Raw genomic sequence first — 17,791 nt, 5'->3', positions numbered from 1 at the left:
GTGACAGAGAGTACCCATGTTGGCCCTGCGGAAGGAGTGACAGAGTACCCATGTTGGCCCTGCAAAGGAGTGACAGAGAGTACCCATGTTGGCCCTGCGGAAGGAGTGACAAGAGTACCCATGTTGGCCCTGCGGAAGGAGTGACAGAGAGTACCCATGTTGGCCCTGCAGAAGGATGACAGAGAGTACCCATGTTGGCCCTGCAGAAGGAGTGACAGAGAGTACCCATTTGGCCCTGCAGAAGAGTGAGAGAGTACCATTTGCCCTTGCAGAAGGAGTGACAGAGTACCCATGTTGGCCCTGCGGAAGGAGTGACAGAGTACCCATGTTTGGCCCTGCAGAAGGAGTGACAGAGAGTACCCATGTTGGCCCTGCAGAAGGAGTGACAGAGAGTACCATGTTGGCCCTGCGGAAGGAGTGACAGGAGTACCCATGTTGGCCCTGCGGAAGGAGTGACGAGTACCCATGTTGGCCCTGCAGAAGGAGTGACGAGAGTACCCATGTTGGCCCTGCAGAAGGAGTACAGAGAGTACCCATGTTGGCCCTGCAGAAGGAGTGACAGAGAGTACCCATGTTGGCCTGCAGAAGGAGTGACAGAGTACCCATGTTGGCCCTGCAGAAGGAGTGACAGAGTCCCATGTTGGCCCTGCAGAAGGAGTGACAGAGGTACCCATGTTTGGCCCTGCAGAAGGAGTGACAGAGTACCCATGTTTGGCCCTGCAGAAGGAGTGACAGAGAGTACCCATGTTGGCCCTGCGGAAGGAGTGACAGAGTACCCATGTTGGCCCTGCGGAAGGAGTGACAGAGAGTACCCATGTTGGCCCTGCGGAAGGAGTGACAGAGTACCCATGTTGGCCCTGCGGAAGGAGTGACAGAGTACCCATGTTGGCCCTGCGGAGGAGTGACAGAGTACCCATGTTGGTGGCCCTGCGGAAGGAGTGACAGAGTACCCATGTTGGCCCTGCGGAAGGAGTGACAGAGTACCCATGTTGGCCCTGCGAAGGAGTGACAGAGTACCCATGGTTTGGCCCTGCCCGAACAAAGGAGTGACAGAAGTACCCATGTTGGCCCTGCGGAAGGAGTACGAGTACCCATGTTGGCCCTGCGGAAGGAGTGACAAGTACCCATGTTGGCCCTGCGGAAGGAGTGACAGAGTACCCATGTTGGCCCTGCGGAGGAGTTGACAGAGAGACCCTATTGCCCTGGAAGGAGTGACAGAGAGTACCCATGTTGGCCCTGCGGAAGGAGTGACAGAGTACCCATGTTGGCCCTGCGGAAGGAGTGACAGAGTACCCATGTTGGCCCTGCGGAAGGAGTGACAGAGAGTACCCATGTTGGCCCTGCGGAAGGAGTGACGAGTAGTACCCAGAATGTTGGCCCTGCGGAAGGAGTGACAGAGAGTAACCCATGTTGGCCCTGCAGAAGGAGTGACAGAGTACCCATGTTGGCCCTGCGAAGGAGTGACAGAGTACCCATGTTGCCCTGCGGAAGGAGTGACGAGAGTACCCATGTTGGCCCTGCGGAAGGAGTGACAGAGCAGTACCCATGTTGGCCCTGCAGAAGGAGTGACAGAGAGTACCATGTTGGCCCTGCAGAAGGAGTGACAGAGTACCCATGTTGGCCCTGCAGAAGGAGTGACAGAGAGTACCCATGTTGGCCCTGCGGAAGGAGTGACAGAGTACCCATGTTGGCCCTGCAGAAGGAGTGACAGAGAGTACCCATGTTGGCCCTGCGGAAGGAGTGACAGAGTACCCATGTTGGCCCTGCGGAAGGAGTGACAGAGAGTACCCATGTTGGCCCTGCGAAGGAGTGACAGGAGTACCCATGTTGGCCCTGCAGAAGGATGACAGAGTACCGATGTTGGCCTGCGAAGAGTGACAGAGATACCCATGTTGGCCCTGCGGAGGAGTGACAGAGTACCATGTTGGCCCCTGCAGAAGGAGTGACAGGAGTACCCATGTTGGCCCTGCGAAGGAGTGACAGAGAGTACCCATGTTGGCCCTGCAGAAGGAGTGACAGAGTACCCATGTTGGCCCTGCGGAAGGAGTGACAGAGAGTACCCATGTTGGCCCTGCAGAAGGAGTGACAGAGTACCCATGTTGGCCCTGCAGAAGGAGTGACAGAGTACACCATGTTGGCCCTGCGGAAGGAGTGACAGAGTACCCATGTTGGCCCTGCAGAAGGAGTGACAGAGTATCCCCATGTTGGCCCTGCGGAAGGAGTGACAGAGTACCCCATGTTGGCCCTGCGAAGGAGTGACAGAGTACCCATGTTGGCCTGCAGAAGGAGTGACAGAGTACCCATGTTGTCCCTGCAGAAGAGTGACAGAGTACCCATGTTGGCCCTGCAGAAGGAGTGACAGAGTACCCATGTTGGCCCTGCGGAGGAGTGACAGAGAGTACCCATGTTGGCCCTGGCAGAAGGAGTGACAGAGGTACCCATGTTGGCCCTGCAGAAGGAGTGACAGAGAGTACCCATGTTGGCCCTGCGGAAGGAGTGACGAGTACCCATGTGCCCTGCGAAGGAGTGACGAGTACCCATGTTGGCCCCTGCGGAAGGAGTGACAGAGAGTACCCTATGTTGCCCTGCAGGAAGGAGTGCAGAGTACCCATGTTGGCCCTGCGAAAGTGACAGAGTACCCATGTTGGCCCTGCGGAAGGAGTGACAGAGAGTACCCATGTTGGCCCTGCGGAAGGAGTGACAAGTACCCATGTTGCCCTGCGGAAGGAGTGACAGAGTACCCATGTTTGCCCTGCGAAGGAGTGACAGAGTACCCATGTTGGCCCTGCAGAAGGAGTGACAGAGAGTACCCATGTTGGCCCTGCGGAAGGAGTGACAGAGTACCCATGTTGGCCCTGCAGAAGGAGGACAGATACCCTGTTGGCCCTGCGAAGGAGTGACAGAGAGTACCCTGTTGGCCCTGCGGAAGGAGTGACAGAGTACCACATGTTGGCCCGCGGAAGGAGTGACAGAGTACCCTGTTGGCCCTGCAGAAGAGTGCACCAGAGTACCCATGTTGGCCCTGCAGAAGGAGTGACAGAGTACCACCCATGTTGGCCCTGCAGAAGGAGTGACAGGTAACCCATGTTGCCCTAGCAGAAGGAGTGACAGAGTACCCATGTTGGCCCTGCAGAAGGAGTGACAGAGTACCCATGTTGGCCCTGCCAGAAGGAGTGACAGAGAGTACCCAGTTGTTGGCCCTGCGAGGAGTGACAGAGAGTACCCATGTTGGCCCTGCGAAGGAGTGACAGAGTACCCATGTTTGGCCCTGCGGAAGGAGTGACAGAGAGTACCCATGTTGGCCCTGCAGAAGGAGTGACGAGAGTACCATGTTGGCCCTGCAGAAGAGTGACAGAGTACCCAATGTTGGCCCTGCAGAAGGAGTGACAGAGTACCCATGTTGGCCCTGCGGAAGGAGTGACAGAGATACCCATGTTGCCCTGCAGAAGGAGTGACAGAGAGTACCCATGTTGGCCCTGCAAGGAGTGACAGAGAGTACCCATGTTGGCCCTGCAGAAGGAGTGACAGAGTACCGATGTTGGCCCTGCAGAAGGAGTGACAGAGAGTACCCATGTTGCCCTGCGAAGGAGTGACAGAGTACCCATGTTGGCCCTGCAGGGAGTACGAGAGTACCCATGTTGGCCCTGCAGAAGGAGTGACGAGTACCCATGTTGGCCCTGCACGAAGGAGTGACAGAGTACCCATGTTGGCCCTGCAGAAGGAGTGACAGAGTACCCATGTTGGCCCTGCAGAAGGAGTGACAGAGAGTACCCATGTTGGCCCTGCAGAAGGAGTGACAGAGTACCGCATGTTTGGCCCTGCGAAGGAGTGACGAGAGTACCCATGTTGGCCCTGCGAAGGAGTGACAGAGTACCCATGTTGGCCCTGCAGAGAGGTGACAAGAGTACCCATGTTGCCTGCAGAAGAGTGACAGAGAGTACCCATGTTGGCCCTGCGGAAGGAGTGACAGAGTACCCATGTTGGCCCGCGGAAGAGTGACAGAGTACCCATGTTGGCCCTGCTGGAAGGAGTGACAAGTCCCATGTTGGCCCTGCAGAAGGAGTGACAGAGAGTACGTCCATGTTGCCCTGCAGAAGGAGTGACAGAGTACCCATGTTGGACCCTGGCGGAAGGAGTGACAGAGTACCCATGTGGCCCTGCGGAAGGAGTGACAGAGTACCCATGTTGGCCCTGCAGAAGGGAGTGACAGAGTACCCATGTTGGCCCTGCAGAAGGAGTGACAGAGACCCATGTTCCCTGCAGAAGGAGTGACAGAGTACCCATGTTTGGCCCTGCAGAAGATGACAGAGTACCCGATGTTGGCCCTGCAAGGAGTGACAGAGTACCCATGTTGGCCCTGCAGAGGATTGACAGAGTACCCATGTTGGCCCTGCGAAGGAGTGAAGAGTTACCCATGTTTGGCCCTGCAGAAGATTGGACAGAGTACCCATGTTTTGGCCCTGCAGAAGGAGTGACAGAGTACCCATGTTGGCCCTGCAGATAGAGTGAAGAGTACCATGTGGCCCTGTCGGAAGGAGTGCAGAGGTACCCTGTTGGCCCTGCGAAGGATGACAGAGTACCCATGGTTGGCCCTGCGGAAGGAGTGACAGAGTACCCATGTTGGCCCTGCAGAAGGAGTGACAGAGTACCCAGTTGGCCCTGCGGAAGGAGTGACAGAGTACCACATGTTGGCCCTGCAGAAGGAGTGACAGAGAGTACCCATGTTGGCCCTGCGGAAGAGGACCGAGGTACCCATGTTGGCCTGCGGAAGGGTGACAAGAGTATGTCCATTCAGGTACCCATGTTGGCCCTGGGAAGGAGTGACAGAGATACCCATGTTGGCCCTGCGGAAGAGTGACAGAGAGTACCCATGTTGGCACTGAGGAAGGAGTGACAGAGAGTAACCCATGTTGGCCCTGGCAGAAGGAGTGACAGAGGTACCAATGTTGGCCCTGCAGAAGGAGTGACAGAGTACCATGTTGGCCCTGCAGAAGGAGTGACAGATAGTACCCATGTTGGCCCTGCGGAAGGAGTGACAGAGTACCCATTGTTGGCCCTGCGGAAGGATGACAGAGTACCCATGTTGGCCCTGCAAAGGAGTGACAGAGAGTAACCCTGTTGGCCCTGCAGAAGGAGTGACAGAGAGTACCCATGTTGGGCCCTGCAGAAGAGTGACAGAGTACCGATGTTGGCCCTGCGGAGGGGTGACAGAGAGTACCGCATGTTGGCCCTGCGAGGAGTGACAGAGTACCCATGTGGCCTGCGAAGAGTGGGACAGAGGTACCCTGTTGGCCCTGCGAAGGAGTGACAGAGAGTACCCATGTTTGGCCCTGCCAGTAAGGAGTGCAGAGAGTACCCATGTTGGCCCTCTGCGGAAGGAGTGACAGAGAACCCATGTTGGCCGCTGCGTGAAGAGTGACAGAGGTACCCATGTTGGCCCTGCAGAAGGAGTGACAGAGAGTAACCCATGTTGGCCTTGGGGTAAAGGAGTGACAGCGAGTACCCATGTTGGCCCTGCAGAAGGAGTGGACAGAGATACCATGTTGGCCCTGCAGAAGGAGTGCAGAGAGTACCCATGTTTGGCCCTGCAGAAGGAGTGACAGAGTACCCATTGTTGGCCCTGGCGGAAGGAGTGACAGAGAGTACCCATTTGGCCCCTGCGGAAGGAGTGACAGAGTACCCATGTTGGCCCTGCAAAGGAGTGAACAGAGAGTACCCATGTTGGCCCTGCAGAAGGAGTGACGAGTACCCATGTTGGCCCTGCGGAAGGAGTGACAGAGTACCCATGTTGGCCCTGCGGAAGAGTGACAGAGTACCCATGTTGGCCTGCAGAAGGAGTGACAGAGTACACCATGTTGGCCCTGCGAGGGTGACAGAGTACCCATGTTGCCCTGGCAGAAGAGTGACAGAGTACCCATGGTTGGCCCTGCGAAGGAGTGACAGAGTACCCATGGTGGCCCTGGAAGGATTGACAGAGTACCCATTTTGCCCTGCGGCAAGGAGTGACAGAGTACCCATGTTGGCCCTGCGGAAGGAAGTGACAGAGTACCCATGTTGGCCCTGCAGAGGAGTGACAGAGTACCCATGTTGGCCCTGCAGAAGGGTTGACAAGTACCCATGTTGCTGAGATGACAGAGTAACCCATGTTGGCCCTGCAGAAGGAGTGACAGAGAGTACCCATGTTGGCCCTGGCAGAAGTGAGTGACAGAGAGTACCCATGTTGGCCCTGCAAGGAGTGACAGAGAGTACCCATGTTGGCCCTGCGGAGAGGAGTGAAAGAGAGTACCCATGTTGGCCCTGCGGAAGGATGAAGAGAGTATCCCATGTTGGCCCTGCGGAAGGAGTGACAGAGTAGCCATGTGGCCTGCGGAGGAGTGAAAGAGAGTACCCATGTTGGCCCTGCCGGAAGGAGTGACAGAGTACCCATGTTTGGCCCTGCGGAAGGAGTGACAGAGTACCATGTTGGCCCTGCAGAAGGAGTGACAGAGAGTACCCATGTTGGCCCTGCAGAAGGAGTGACAGAGAGTACCCATGTTGCCCTGCGAAGGAGTGACAGAGTACACATGTTGGCCCTGCGGAAGGAGTGACAGATGTACCCATGTTGGCCCTGCAGAAGGAGTGACAGAGTACCCATGTTGGCCCTGCGGAAGGAGTGACAGAGTACCCATGTTGGCCTGCAGAAGGAGTGACAGAGTACCCATGTTGGCCCTGCGGAAGGAGTGACAGAGAGTACCCACTGGTTTGCCCTGCGAAGGAGTGACAGATACCCATGTTGGCCTGGAAAGGGTGACAGAGTACCCATGTGGCCCTGCGAAGGAGTGACAGAGAGTACCCATGTTGGCCCTTGCGAAGAGTGACAAGTATCCCATGTTGGCCCTGCGGAAGGAGTGACGAGTACCCATGTTGGCCCTGCGGAAGGAGTGACAGAGAGTACCCATGTTGGCCCTGCGGAAGGAGTGACAGAGAGTACCCATGTTGGCCCTGCGGAAGGAGTGACAGAGTACCGCAGTGTTGGCCCTGCGAGGAGTGACAGAGTACCCATGTGGGGGGGTGGCCCGCGGAAGGATGTGACAGAGAGTACCCATGTTGGCCCCTGCGGAAGGAGTGACAGAGTACCCATGTTGGCCCTGCGGAAGGGTAGTGACAGAGAGTAACCCATGTTGGCCCGTGCAGAAGAAGAGTGACAGAGTACCATGTTGGCCCCTGCGGAAGGAGTGACGAGTACCCATGTTGGCACCTGCGAAGGAGTGACGAGAGTACCCACTGTTGGCCCTGCGGAAGGAGTGACAGAGAGTACCAATGTTGGCCCTGCAGAGAGTGACAGAGTACCCATGTTGGCCCTGCGAATGAGTGACAGAGTACCCATGTTGGCCCTGCAGAGGAGTGACAGAGAGTACCCATGTTGGCCCTGCGGAAGGAGTGACAGAGTAACCCATGTTGGCCCGCAGAAGGGTGACAGAGGTACCCCATGTTGGCCGCTGCAAGGAGTGACAGAGATGTACCCATGTTGGCCCTGCAGAAGGAGTGACAGAGTACCGATGTTGGCCCTGCAGAAGGAGTGACAGAGATGTACCCATGTTTGCCTGCGAAGGAGTGACAGAGTACCCATGTTGGCCCTGCAGGAGTGACAGAGAGTACCCATGTTGGCCCTGCAGAGGATTGACAGAGAGTACCCATGTTGGCCCTGCAGAAGGAGTGACAGAGTACCCATGTGCCCTGCCAAGGAGTGACAGAGTACCATGTTGGCCCTGCAGAAGGAGTGACAGAGAGTACCCATGTTGGCCCTGCGAAGGAGTGCAGAGTACCGATGTTGGCACCTGCAGAAGGAGTGACAGAGAGTACCCATGTTTGGCCCTGCGGAAGGAGTGACAAGAGTACCCAGGTTGGCCCTGCAGAAGGAGTGACAGAGAGTACCCATGTTGGCCTGCAGAAGGGGTGACAGAGTACCCATTGGCCTGCAAAGGAGTGACGAACCATGTTGGCCCTGCGGAGGAGTGACAGTAGAGTACCCATGTTGGCCCTGCGGAAGGAGTGACAGAGTACCCCTGTTGGCCCTGCGAAGGAGTGACAGAGTACCCATGTTGGCCTGCAAAGGAGTGACAGGTACCATGTTGGCCCTGCAGAAGAGTGACAGAGTACCCATGTTGGCCCTGCGGAAGAGTGACAGAGTAACCCATGTTGGCCCTGCGAAGGAGTGACAGAGTACCATGTTGGCCCTGCAGAAGTGAGTGACAGAGTACCCATGTTGGCCCTGCAGGAATGGAGTGACAGAGTATACCCATGTTGGCCCTGGCAGTAAGAGTGACAGAGTACCCATGTTGGCCCTGCGGAAGGAGTGACAGAGACCCATGTTGGCCCTGCAGAAGGAGTGTCAGAGTACCCATTTTGGCCCTGCGAGGATGACAGAGTACCCTGTTGGCCCTGCAGAAGAGTGACAGAGTACCCATGTTGGCCCCGCAGAAGGAGTGACAGAGTAACCCATGTTGGCCCTGCAGAGGAGTGACAGGTACCATGTTGGCCCTGCGGAAGGATGACAGGAGTACCCATGTTGGCCCTGCGGAAGGAGTGACAGAGTACCCTTTGGCCTGGCGGAAGGATGAAGAGACCCATGGTTGGCCCTGCAGAGGAGTGACAGAAGTACCATGTTGGCCTGCGGAAGGAGTGACAGAGTACCCATGTTGGCCCTGCGAAGGAGTGACAGAGAGTACCCATGTTGGCCCTGCGGAAGGAGTGACAGAGTACCATGTTGGCCCTGCGGAAGGAGGACAGAGTACCATGTGGCCCTGCGAAGGAGTGAAGAGTACCCATGTTGGCCCCTGGGAAGAGTGACAGAGTACCCATTGGGCCCTGCGGAAGGAGTGACAGAGAGTACCCATGTTGGCCTGCGGAAGGAGTGACGAGAGTACCCATGTTGGCCCCTGCAGAGGAGTGACAGAGTACCAATGTTGGCCCTGCAGAAGGAGTGACAGAGTACCCATGTTGGCCCACGGCAGAAGGAGTGACAGCTAGTACCCTGTTGGCCCTGCGGAAGAGTGACAAGTACCATGTGGCCCTGCGAAGGAGTGACAGAGTACCCTGTTGGCCCTGCAGAAAGTGACAGAGATACCATGTTTGGCCCTGCAGAAGGAGTGACAGAGAGTACCCATGTTGGCCTGCAAAGGGTACAGAGTACCGATGTTGGCCCTGCGGGAAGGCGGACCGTTGACCATGAGTAGTACCCATGTTTGCCCCTGCGGAAGGAGTGACAGAGTACCCATGTCGTGGCCCTGCAGAAGGAGTGGACAGGAAGTACCCATGTTATTTGGCCCTGCAGAAGAGTGACAGAGAGTACCATGTTGGCCCTGGCGAAGGAGTGACCAGAGTACCCATGTTGGCCTGCAGAAGGAGTGACAGAGAGTACACCATGTTGCCCTGCGGAAGGAGTGACAGAGTACCCATGTTGGCCCTGCGGAAGGAGTGACAGAGAGTACCCATGTTGGCCCGCGGAAGGGTGACAGAGAGTACCCATGTGGCCCTGCGGAAGGAGTGACAGAGTAGTACCCATGTTGGCCCTGCAGAAGGAGTGACAGAGTACCATGTTGGCCCTGCGAGAAGGAGTGACAGAGAGTACCCATGTTGGCCCTGCAGAAGGAGTGACAGAGTACCCATGTTGCCTGCGAAGGAGTGACGAGAGTACCCATTTTGGCACTGCGGAAGTGACAGAGTACCCATGTTGGCCTGCGAAGGAGTGCAGAGAGTACCCATGTTGGCCCTGCAGAAGGAGTGACAGAGAGTACCCATGTTGGCCCTGCAGGAAGGAGTGACAGAGTACCCATGTTGGCCCTGCGAAGGAGTGACAGAGACTCCATGTTGGCCCTGCAGAAGGAGTGACAGAGAGTACCCATGTTGCCCTGCGGAAGGAGTGACAGAGTACCCATGTTGCCTGCAGAAGGATTGACAGAGTACCCATGTTGGCCCTGCAGAAGGAGTGACAGAGATACCCATGTTGGCCCTGCAGGAAGGAAGTGACAGGTACCCATGTTGGCCCTGCGAGGAGTGACAGAGTACCCATGTTGGCCCTGCGAAGGAGTGACAGAGAGTACCCATGTTGGCCTGCAGAAGGTGACAGAGTACCCATGTTGGCCCTGCAGAAGGAGTGACAGAACCCTGTGCCCGCGGAAGGAGTACCAGAGTACCCATGTTGGCCCTGCAGAAGGAGTGACAGAGAGTACCCAGTTGGCCTGGCAGAAGGAGTGACAGGAGTCCCTGTTGGCCCTGCGGAGGGTGACAGAGTACCCATGTTGGCCCTGCGGAAGGAGTGACAGAGAGTACCCATGTTGGCCCTGCGGAAGGAGTGACAGAGAGTACCCATGTTGGCCCTGCGGAAGGAGTGACAGAGTACCCATGTTGGCCCTGCGGAAGGAGTGACAGAGAGTACCCATGTGGCCCTGCGGAAGGAGTGACAGGTACCCTGTGGCCCTGCAGAAGGAGTGACAGAGAGTACCCATGTTGGCCCTGCAAGAAGGAGTGACAGAGAGTACCCATGTTGCCGCGAGGAGTGACAGAGTACCCATTGGCCTGCGGAAGGAGTGACAGAGTACCCATGTTGGCCCTGCAGAAGTGAATATGTAGAGTCAGAGTACCCATTGGCCCTGCAGAAGGAGTGAAGAGTACCCATGTTTGCCGCAGAGAGTACAACCCATGTTGCCTGCGGAAGGAGTGCACAGAGTACCCATGTTGGCCCTGCAGGAAGGAGTGACAGAGTACCCATGTGGCCCTGCGGAAGGAGTGACAGAGACCATGTTGGCCTGCGAAGAGTGACAGAGTACCCATGTGGCCCTGCAGAAGGAGTGACAGAGAGTACCCATGTTGGCCCTGTGCGAAGGATTGACAGAGAACCCCTGTTGCCCTGCGAAGGAGTGACAGAGTACCCATGTTGGCCCTGCAGAAGGAGTGACGAGAGACCATGTTGCCCTGCGAAGAGTGCAGAGAGTACCCATGTTGGCCCGCAGAAGGAGTGACAGAGAGTACCCATGTTGGCCCTGCAGAAGGAGTGCAGAAGAGTACCCATGTGGCCCTGCAGAAGGAGTGACAAGAGAGTACCCATGTGGCCCTGCTGGAAGGAGTGACAGAGTACCCATGTTGGCCCTGCAGGAAGGAGTGACAGAGAGTACCCTATTGGCCCTGCAGAAGGAGTGACAGAGAGTACCCATTTGGCCCTGCAGAAGGAGGACAGGAGTACCCATGTTGGCCCTGCGAAGGAGTGACAGAGTACCCATGTGGCCCTGCAGAGAGGAGTGACAGAGAGTACCCATTTGGCCCTGCGAAGGAGTGACAGAGAGTACCCATGTTGGCCCGCAGAAGGAGTACGTGACCAGAGAGTACCCATGTTGGCCCTGCAGAAGGAGTGACAGAGTACCCATGTTGGCCCTGCAGAAGGAGTGACAGAGATACCCTGTTGGCCCTGCAGAAGGAGTGACAGAGAGTACCCATGTTGGCCCTGCAGAAGGATGACAGAGACCCATGTTGGCCTGCAAAGGATGACCAAGAGTACCCATGTTGGCCCTGCAGGAAGAGTGACAGAGAGTACCCATGTGGCCCTGCAGAAGGAGTGACAGAGAGTACCCATGTTGGCCCTGCAGAACGGAGTGACCAGAGAGTTACCCATGTTGGCCCTGCAGAAGGAGTGACAGAGAGTACCCATGTTTCCCTGCGGAAGGAGTGACAGAGTACCCATGTTGGCCCTGCCAGAAGGATGACAGAGTACCCATGTTGGCCCTGCCGAAGGAGTGCACAGAGTACCCATGTTGGCCCTGCAGAGACGGAGTGACAGCGGAGTACCCTGTTGGCCCGGCAGAAGGAGTGACAGAGAGTACCCATGTTGGCCCTGCAGAAGGAGTGACAGAGAGTACCCATGTTGGCCCTGCAGAAGGAGTGACAGAGAGTACCATGTTGGCCTGCAGAAGGAGTTGACAGAGTACCCATGTTGGCCCTGCAGAAGGAGTGACAGAGAGTACCCATGTTGGCCCGGCAGGAAGGAGTGACAGAGAGTACCCATGTTGGCCCTGCAGAAGGAGTGACAGAGTACCCATGTTGGCCCTGCAGAAGGAGTGACAGAGTACCCATGTTTGCCCTGCAGAAGGAGTGACAAGAGCGTACCCATGTTTGGCCCTGCAGAAGAGTGCCGAGAGTATCCCATTGTTGGCCCTTCGAAGGAGTGAACAGAGACACTGTTGGCCCTGCGGAAGGAGTGCCAAGTACCTCCCATGTTGGCCCTGCAGAAGGAGTGACAGAGTACCCATGTTGGCCCTGCAGAAGGAGTGACAGAGTACCCATGTTGGCCCTGCAGAAGGAGTGACAGAGTACCCATGTTGGCCCTGCAGAAGGAGTGACAGAGAGTACCCATGTTGGCCCTGCAGAAGGAGTGACAGAGAGTACCCATGTTGGCCCTGCAGAAGGAGTGACAGAGAGTACCCATGTTGGCCCTGCAGAAGGAGTGACAGAGAGTACCCATGTTGGCCCTGCAGAAGGAGTGACAGAGTACCCATGTTGGCCCTGCAGAAGGAGTGACAGAGTACCCATGTTGGCCCTGCAGAAGGAGTGACAGAGAGTACCCATGTTGGCCCTGCAGAAGGAGTGACAGAGTACCCATGTTGGCCCTGCAGAAGGAGTGACAGAGAGTACCCATGTTGGCCCTGCAGAAGGAGTGACAGAGTACCCATGTTGGCCCTGCAGAAGGAGTGACAGAGTACCCATGTTGGCCCTGCAGAAGGAGTGACAGAGAGTACCCATGTTGGCCCTGCAGAAGGAGTGACAGAGAGTACCCATGTTGGCCCTGCAGAAGGAGTGACAGAGAGTACCCATGTTGGCCCTGCAGAAGGAGTGACAGAGAGTACCCATGTTGGCCCTGCAGAAGGAGTGACAGAGAGTACCCATGTTGGCCCTGCAGAAGGAGTGACAGAGTACCCATGTTGGCCCTGCGGAAGGAGTGACAGAGTACCCATGTTGGCCCTGCAGAAGGAGTGACAGAGTACCCATGTTGGCCCTGCGGAAGGAGTGACAGAGTACCCATGTTGGCCCTGCGGAAGGAGTGACAGAGTACCCATGTTGGCCCTGCAGAAGGAGTGACAGAGTACCCATGTTGGCCCTGCAGAAGGAGTGACAGAGTACCCATGTTGGCCCTGCAGAAGGAGTGACAGAGAGTACCCATGTTGGCCCTGCAGAAGGAGTGACAGAGAGTACCATGTTGGCCCTGCAGAAGGAGTGACAGAGAGTACCCATGTTGGCCCTGCAGAAGGAGTGACAGAGAGTACCCATGTTGGCCCTGCAGAAGGAGTGACAGAGAGTACCCATGTTGGCCCTGCAGAAGGAGTGACAGAGAGTACCCATGTTGGCCCTGCAGAAGGAGTGACAGAGTACCCATGTTGGCCCTGCAGAAGGAGTGACAGAGAGTACCCATGTTGGCCCTGCAGAAGGAGTGACAGAGAAGTTGTCTTTCCTACCGATCACCTGGCTGACCCACTGGGCACAGACATGTCGAGTTGTCAACTAACGTGAAATCAATTATTTTTTACTTTAAGTTAAAAGTTGAGTAAAAAAAAGACTAAATACCATAACATTGATGGCTTTTTTTCAAATCCAATTAGATATACACTTTGCTTCAATGTCATCAACACATATATATTTTTTCTCCAGTTGAAATGACGTGGAAACAAGGTTTATTCCACCCATTTTCGGCCCAGTGGGGAGCGACAGAGCATCTGCAATGTTATGTCATCCCAGGGCTGTGGTGTACTCTAGAACTGTTCTCACAGTGCAGTACCCCGGGGGGAAGGTGGTTTCCCTACTTCCAATGGGTCTGATCTGAGAGACAGGCCGCAGGCCGGATAGTTATCACTGCAACTCTTTTTAAAAACAAAGGATCGTTGTAATATATGTTTCACGTTATCATATTACTAGAGATTCTGATGAACTGAGCCACGGGTATTGTGGTGGAAGCTGTTTGCTACTACTCTCTTCCTGTAGAGAGAGGATAAAGGCGTAACATTGGCCGCCTTGGTTTCAACCATAGAGAATGATAGAGACAGCATTCTTATATAGGTTTATTATGGCGTCTGTAAGCGCATGGGAAACGCCAATGAGGCATTCTCCATTTTGAAGAAGTCAATTTAATTTTTTTTACGATTGGCTGATCCCTCCTGGTGAGCCAATGAAGTTGAAATGTCCCACCCAGTTGAAATGGTGAAAGCCCTCAATGGCGCTGCGCATTCGACGACAGCCTTTTGGCCACTAGAGACCTCTATCATTGTCTATGGTTTGAACAATTCTGACTGCAGAGAGGGGGGCGCGGAGAGGCGCGTCGTACGGGCCATAGCCTTATTAGCATAGCCGAGCATACGCCACGAAACACATGCTGGGGCAACGAACTGTGAGGACACTCCAGACAGACCGAACAATACCGACAACTTAAAGGATACAATAATGCCGAGCCGTCCACCCCGCGACTAGGCTGGGCGGCTAGCTGTGCATCTCTGAGAGACGCTGAGGTATCATACAATTTCCACGTTTAGATTTGAGCCTGTCTCCCTCTCTGTTGTGTTTATTTGGACATGTCCTCGCTAAATATAGACGACGAGGACCAGAGATGGGTTCCTACACACGTCCAGGTCACCGTTCTGCGGGGCAGGGGCTTGCGGGCAAAGGGCAAACACGGTACCAGCGACGTCTACACCATAATCCAGGTGGGCAAGGAGAAATACTCCACTTGTGTTCTGGAAAAGACCACTGCTCCCGAATGGAAGGAGGAATGTTCTTTCGAGTTGTTACCGGGTGTTCTGGAGCAGGTTGGGGACGGGGGCGCCTACCCTCCTGGGAGCAGCGACTTGGTCCTGACGGTGATGCACCGGGCGCTCATAGGACTGGACGTGTTTCTGGGCCAAGCTGTCATCCCCCTGGATAAGGTGTTTCAGGACAGAATATGCATGAAAAACGAGTAGGTTTCATTTTTGAGGTTTGAAGTATTTTGCTGTATATTCCATTTGATTTGAGCGCTTTCGGGGAGATACAAGAGAACACCGGCCCTGTCTTGCACGGTGGTCTGTTCTAGAAAGAGTCTCGTAGTGTTTCAAAGAGAGAGAGATTTTAACTCGAAAGCCTTACGTTCTACAACACATTAGTCAACTTTACCTTTCTTTATTTGGAGTTTAGAGGGTTTATTCTAAAGTTGACTTCTATAAACACAGCAACTGTCAGCTCATGCTGCAGCTTCAACCCCAGGCCCTCTGCACTACCAGACACGCCCTCTACATGCAGCCAGACATCACAACTAGTTTGTCAAACGGACTATGAAGAGGGGACTATGCTACTTGATAGCCATTCTAGACAGCCATGTTATTACTTTTCAGGCTGTGTAAGGCTACAGGAGGTTAGCCTACAGAGCTGGGCTATGATGAGGGAGGTTAGCCTACAGAGCTGGGCTATGATGAGGGAGGTTAGCCTACAGAGCTGGGCTATGATGAGGGAGGTTAGCCTACAGAGCTGGGCTATGATGAGGGAGGTTAGCCTACAGAACTGGGCTATGATGAAGGAGGTTAGCCTACAGAGCTGGGCTATGATGAGGGAGGTTAGCCTACAGAACTGGGCTATGATGAAGGAGGTTAGCCTACAGAGCTGGGCTATGATGAGGGAGGTTAGCCTACAGAGCTGGGCTATGATGAGGGAGGTTAGCCTACAGAGCTGGGCTATGATGAGGGAGGTTAGCCTACAGAGCTGGGCTATGATGAGGGAGGTTAGCCTACAGAGCTGGGCTATGATGAGGGAGGTTAGCCTACAGAGCTGGGCTATGATGAGGGAGGTTAGCCTACAGAGCTGGGCTATGATGAGGGAGGTTCACCTACAGAGCTGGGCTATGATGAGGGAGGTTAGTTTACAGAGCTGGGCTATGATGAGGGAGGTTAGCCTACAGAGCTGGGCTATGATGAGGGAGGTTAGCCTACAGAGCTGGGCTATGATGAGGGAGGTTAGCCTACAGAGCTGGGCTATGATGAGGGAGGTTAGCCTACAGAGCTGGGCTATGATGAGGGAGGTTAGCCTACAGAGCTGGGCTATGATGAGGGAGGTTAGCCTACAGAGCTGGGCTATGATGAGGGAGGTTAGCCTACAGAGCTGGGCTATGATGAGGGAGGTTAGTCTACAGAGCTGGGCTATGATGAGGGAGGTTCACCTACAGAGCTGGGCTATGATGAGGGAGGTTAGTTTACAGAGCTGGGCTATGATGAGGGAGGTTAGCCTACAGAGCTGGGCTATGATGAGGGAGGTTAGCCTACAGAGCTGGGCTATGATGAGGGAGGTTAGCCTACAGAGCTGGGCTATGATGAGGGAGGTTAGCCTACAGAGCTGGGCTATGATGAGGGAGGTTAGCCTACAGAGCTGGGCTATGATGAGGGAGGTTAGCCTACTGAGCTGGGCTATGATGAGGGAGGTTAGCCTACAGAGCTGGGCTATGATGAGGGAGGTTAGCCTACAGAGCTGGGCTATGATGAGGGAGTTTAGCCTACAGAGCTGGGCTATGATGAGGGAGTTTAGCCTACAGAGCTGGGCTATGATGAGGGAGGTTAGCCTACAGAGCTGGGCTATGATGAGGGAGGTTAGCCTACAGAGCTGGGCTATGATGAGGGAGGTTAGCCTACAGAGCTGGGCTATGATGAGGGAGGTTAGCCTACAGAGCTGGGCTATGATGAGGGAGGTTAGCCTACAGAGCTGGGCTATGATGAGGGAGGTTAGCCTACAGAGCTGGGCTATGATGAGGGAGGTTAGCCTACAGAGCTGGGCTATGATGAGGGAGGTTGGCCTACAGAGCTGGGCTATGATGAGGGAGGTTAGCCTACAGAGCTGGGCTATGATGAGGGAGGTTAGCCTACAGAGCTGGGCTATGATGAGGGAGGTTAGCCTACAGAGCTGGGCTATGATGAGGGAGGTTAGCCTACAGAGCTGGGCTATGAGGGAGGTTAGCCTACAGAGCTGGGCTATGATGAGGGAGGTTAGCCTACAGAGCTGGGCTATGATGAGGGAGGTTAGCCTACAGAGCTGGGCTATGATGAGGGAGGTTAACCTACAGAGCCGGGCTATGATGAGGGAGGTTAGTTTACAGAGCTGGGCTATGATGAGGGAGGTTAGCCTACAGAGCTGGGCTATGATGAGGGAGGTTAGCCTACAGAGCTGGGCTATGATGAGGGAGGTTAGCCTACAGAGCTGGGCTATGATGAGGGATGTTAGCTTACAGAGCTGGGCTATGATGAGGGATGTTAGCTTACAGAGCTGGGCTATGATGAGGGAGGTTAGCTTACAGAGCTGGGCTATGATGAGGGAGGTTAACCTACAGAGCTGGGCTATGATGAGGGAGGTTAGTTTACAGAGCTAGGCTATGATGAGGGAGGTTAGCCTACAGAGCTGGGCTATGATGAGGGAGGTTAGCCTACAGAGCTGGGCTATAATGAGGGAGGTTAGCCTACAGAGCTGGGCTATAATGAGGGAGGTTAGCCTACAGAGCTGGGCTGTGATGGAGGTTAGCCTACAGAGCTGGGCTATGATGAGGGAGAATAGCCTTCAGAGCTGGGCTATGATGAGGGAGGTTAGCCTACAGAGCTGGGCTATGATGAGGGAGGTTAGCCTACAGAGCTGGGCTATGATGGTTAGCCTACAGAGCTGGGCTATGATGAGGGAGGTTAGCCTACAGAGCTGGGCTATGATGGTTAGCCTACAGAGCTGGGCTATGATGGAGGTTAGCCTACAGAGCTGGGCTATAATGAGGGAG

General features: G+C 55.1%; 1 protein-coding gene across 1 annotated transcript in view; it reads left to right on the top strand.

Annotated features, from left to right (window-relative positions):
• Positions 1-14,417: 14,417 nt before the first annotated feature.
• The window catches only part of LOC120059727 (rab11 family-interacting protein 5-like), a 47,444-nt gene continuing 44,070 nt past the window's right edge, over positions 14,418-17,791 (top strand). Inside the window, exon 1 of the mRNA XM_039008781.1 lies at positions 14,418-14,971. Within this exon, the coding sequence (XP_038864709.1) occupies positions 14,589-14,971 (383 nt within the window). The 5' untranslated portion in view covers positions 14,418-14,588. The remainder of the gene's footprint in view (positions 14,972-17,791) is intronic.

Source organism: Salvelinus namaycush, chromosome 15 (genome assembly GCF_016432855.1).
Source record: "Salvelinus namaycush isolate Seneca chromosome 15, SaNama_1.0, whole genome shotgun sequence".
Classification (NCBI taxonomy): Eukaryota; Metazoa; Chordata; class Actinopteri; order Salmoniformes; family Salmonidae; genus Salvelinus; species Salvelinus namaycush.
This window is presented reverse-complemented; position numbering and strand designations above follow the sequence as displayed.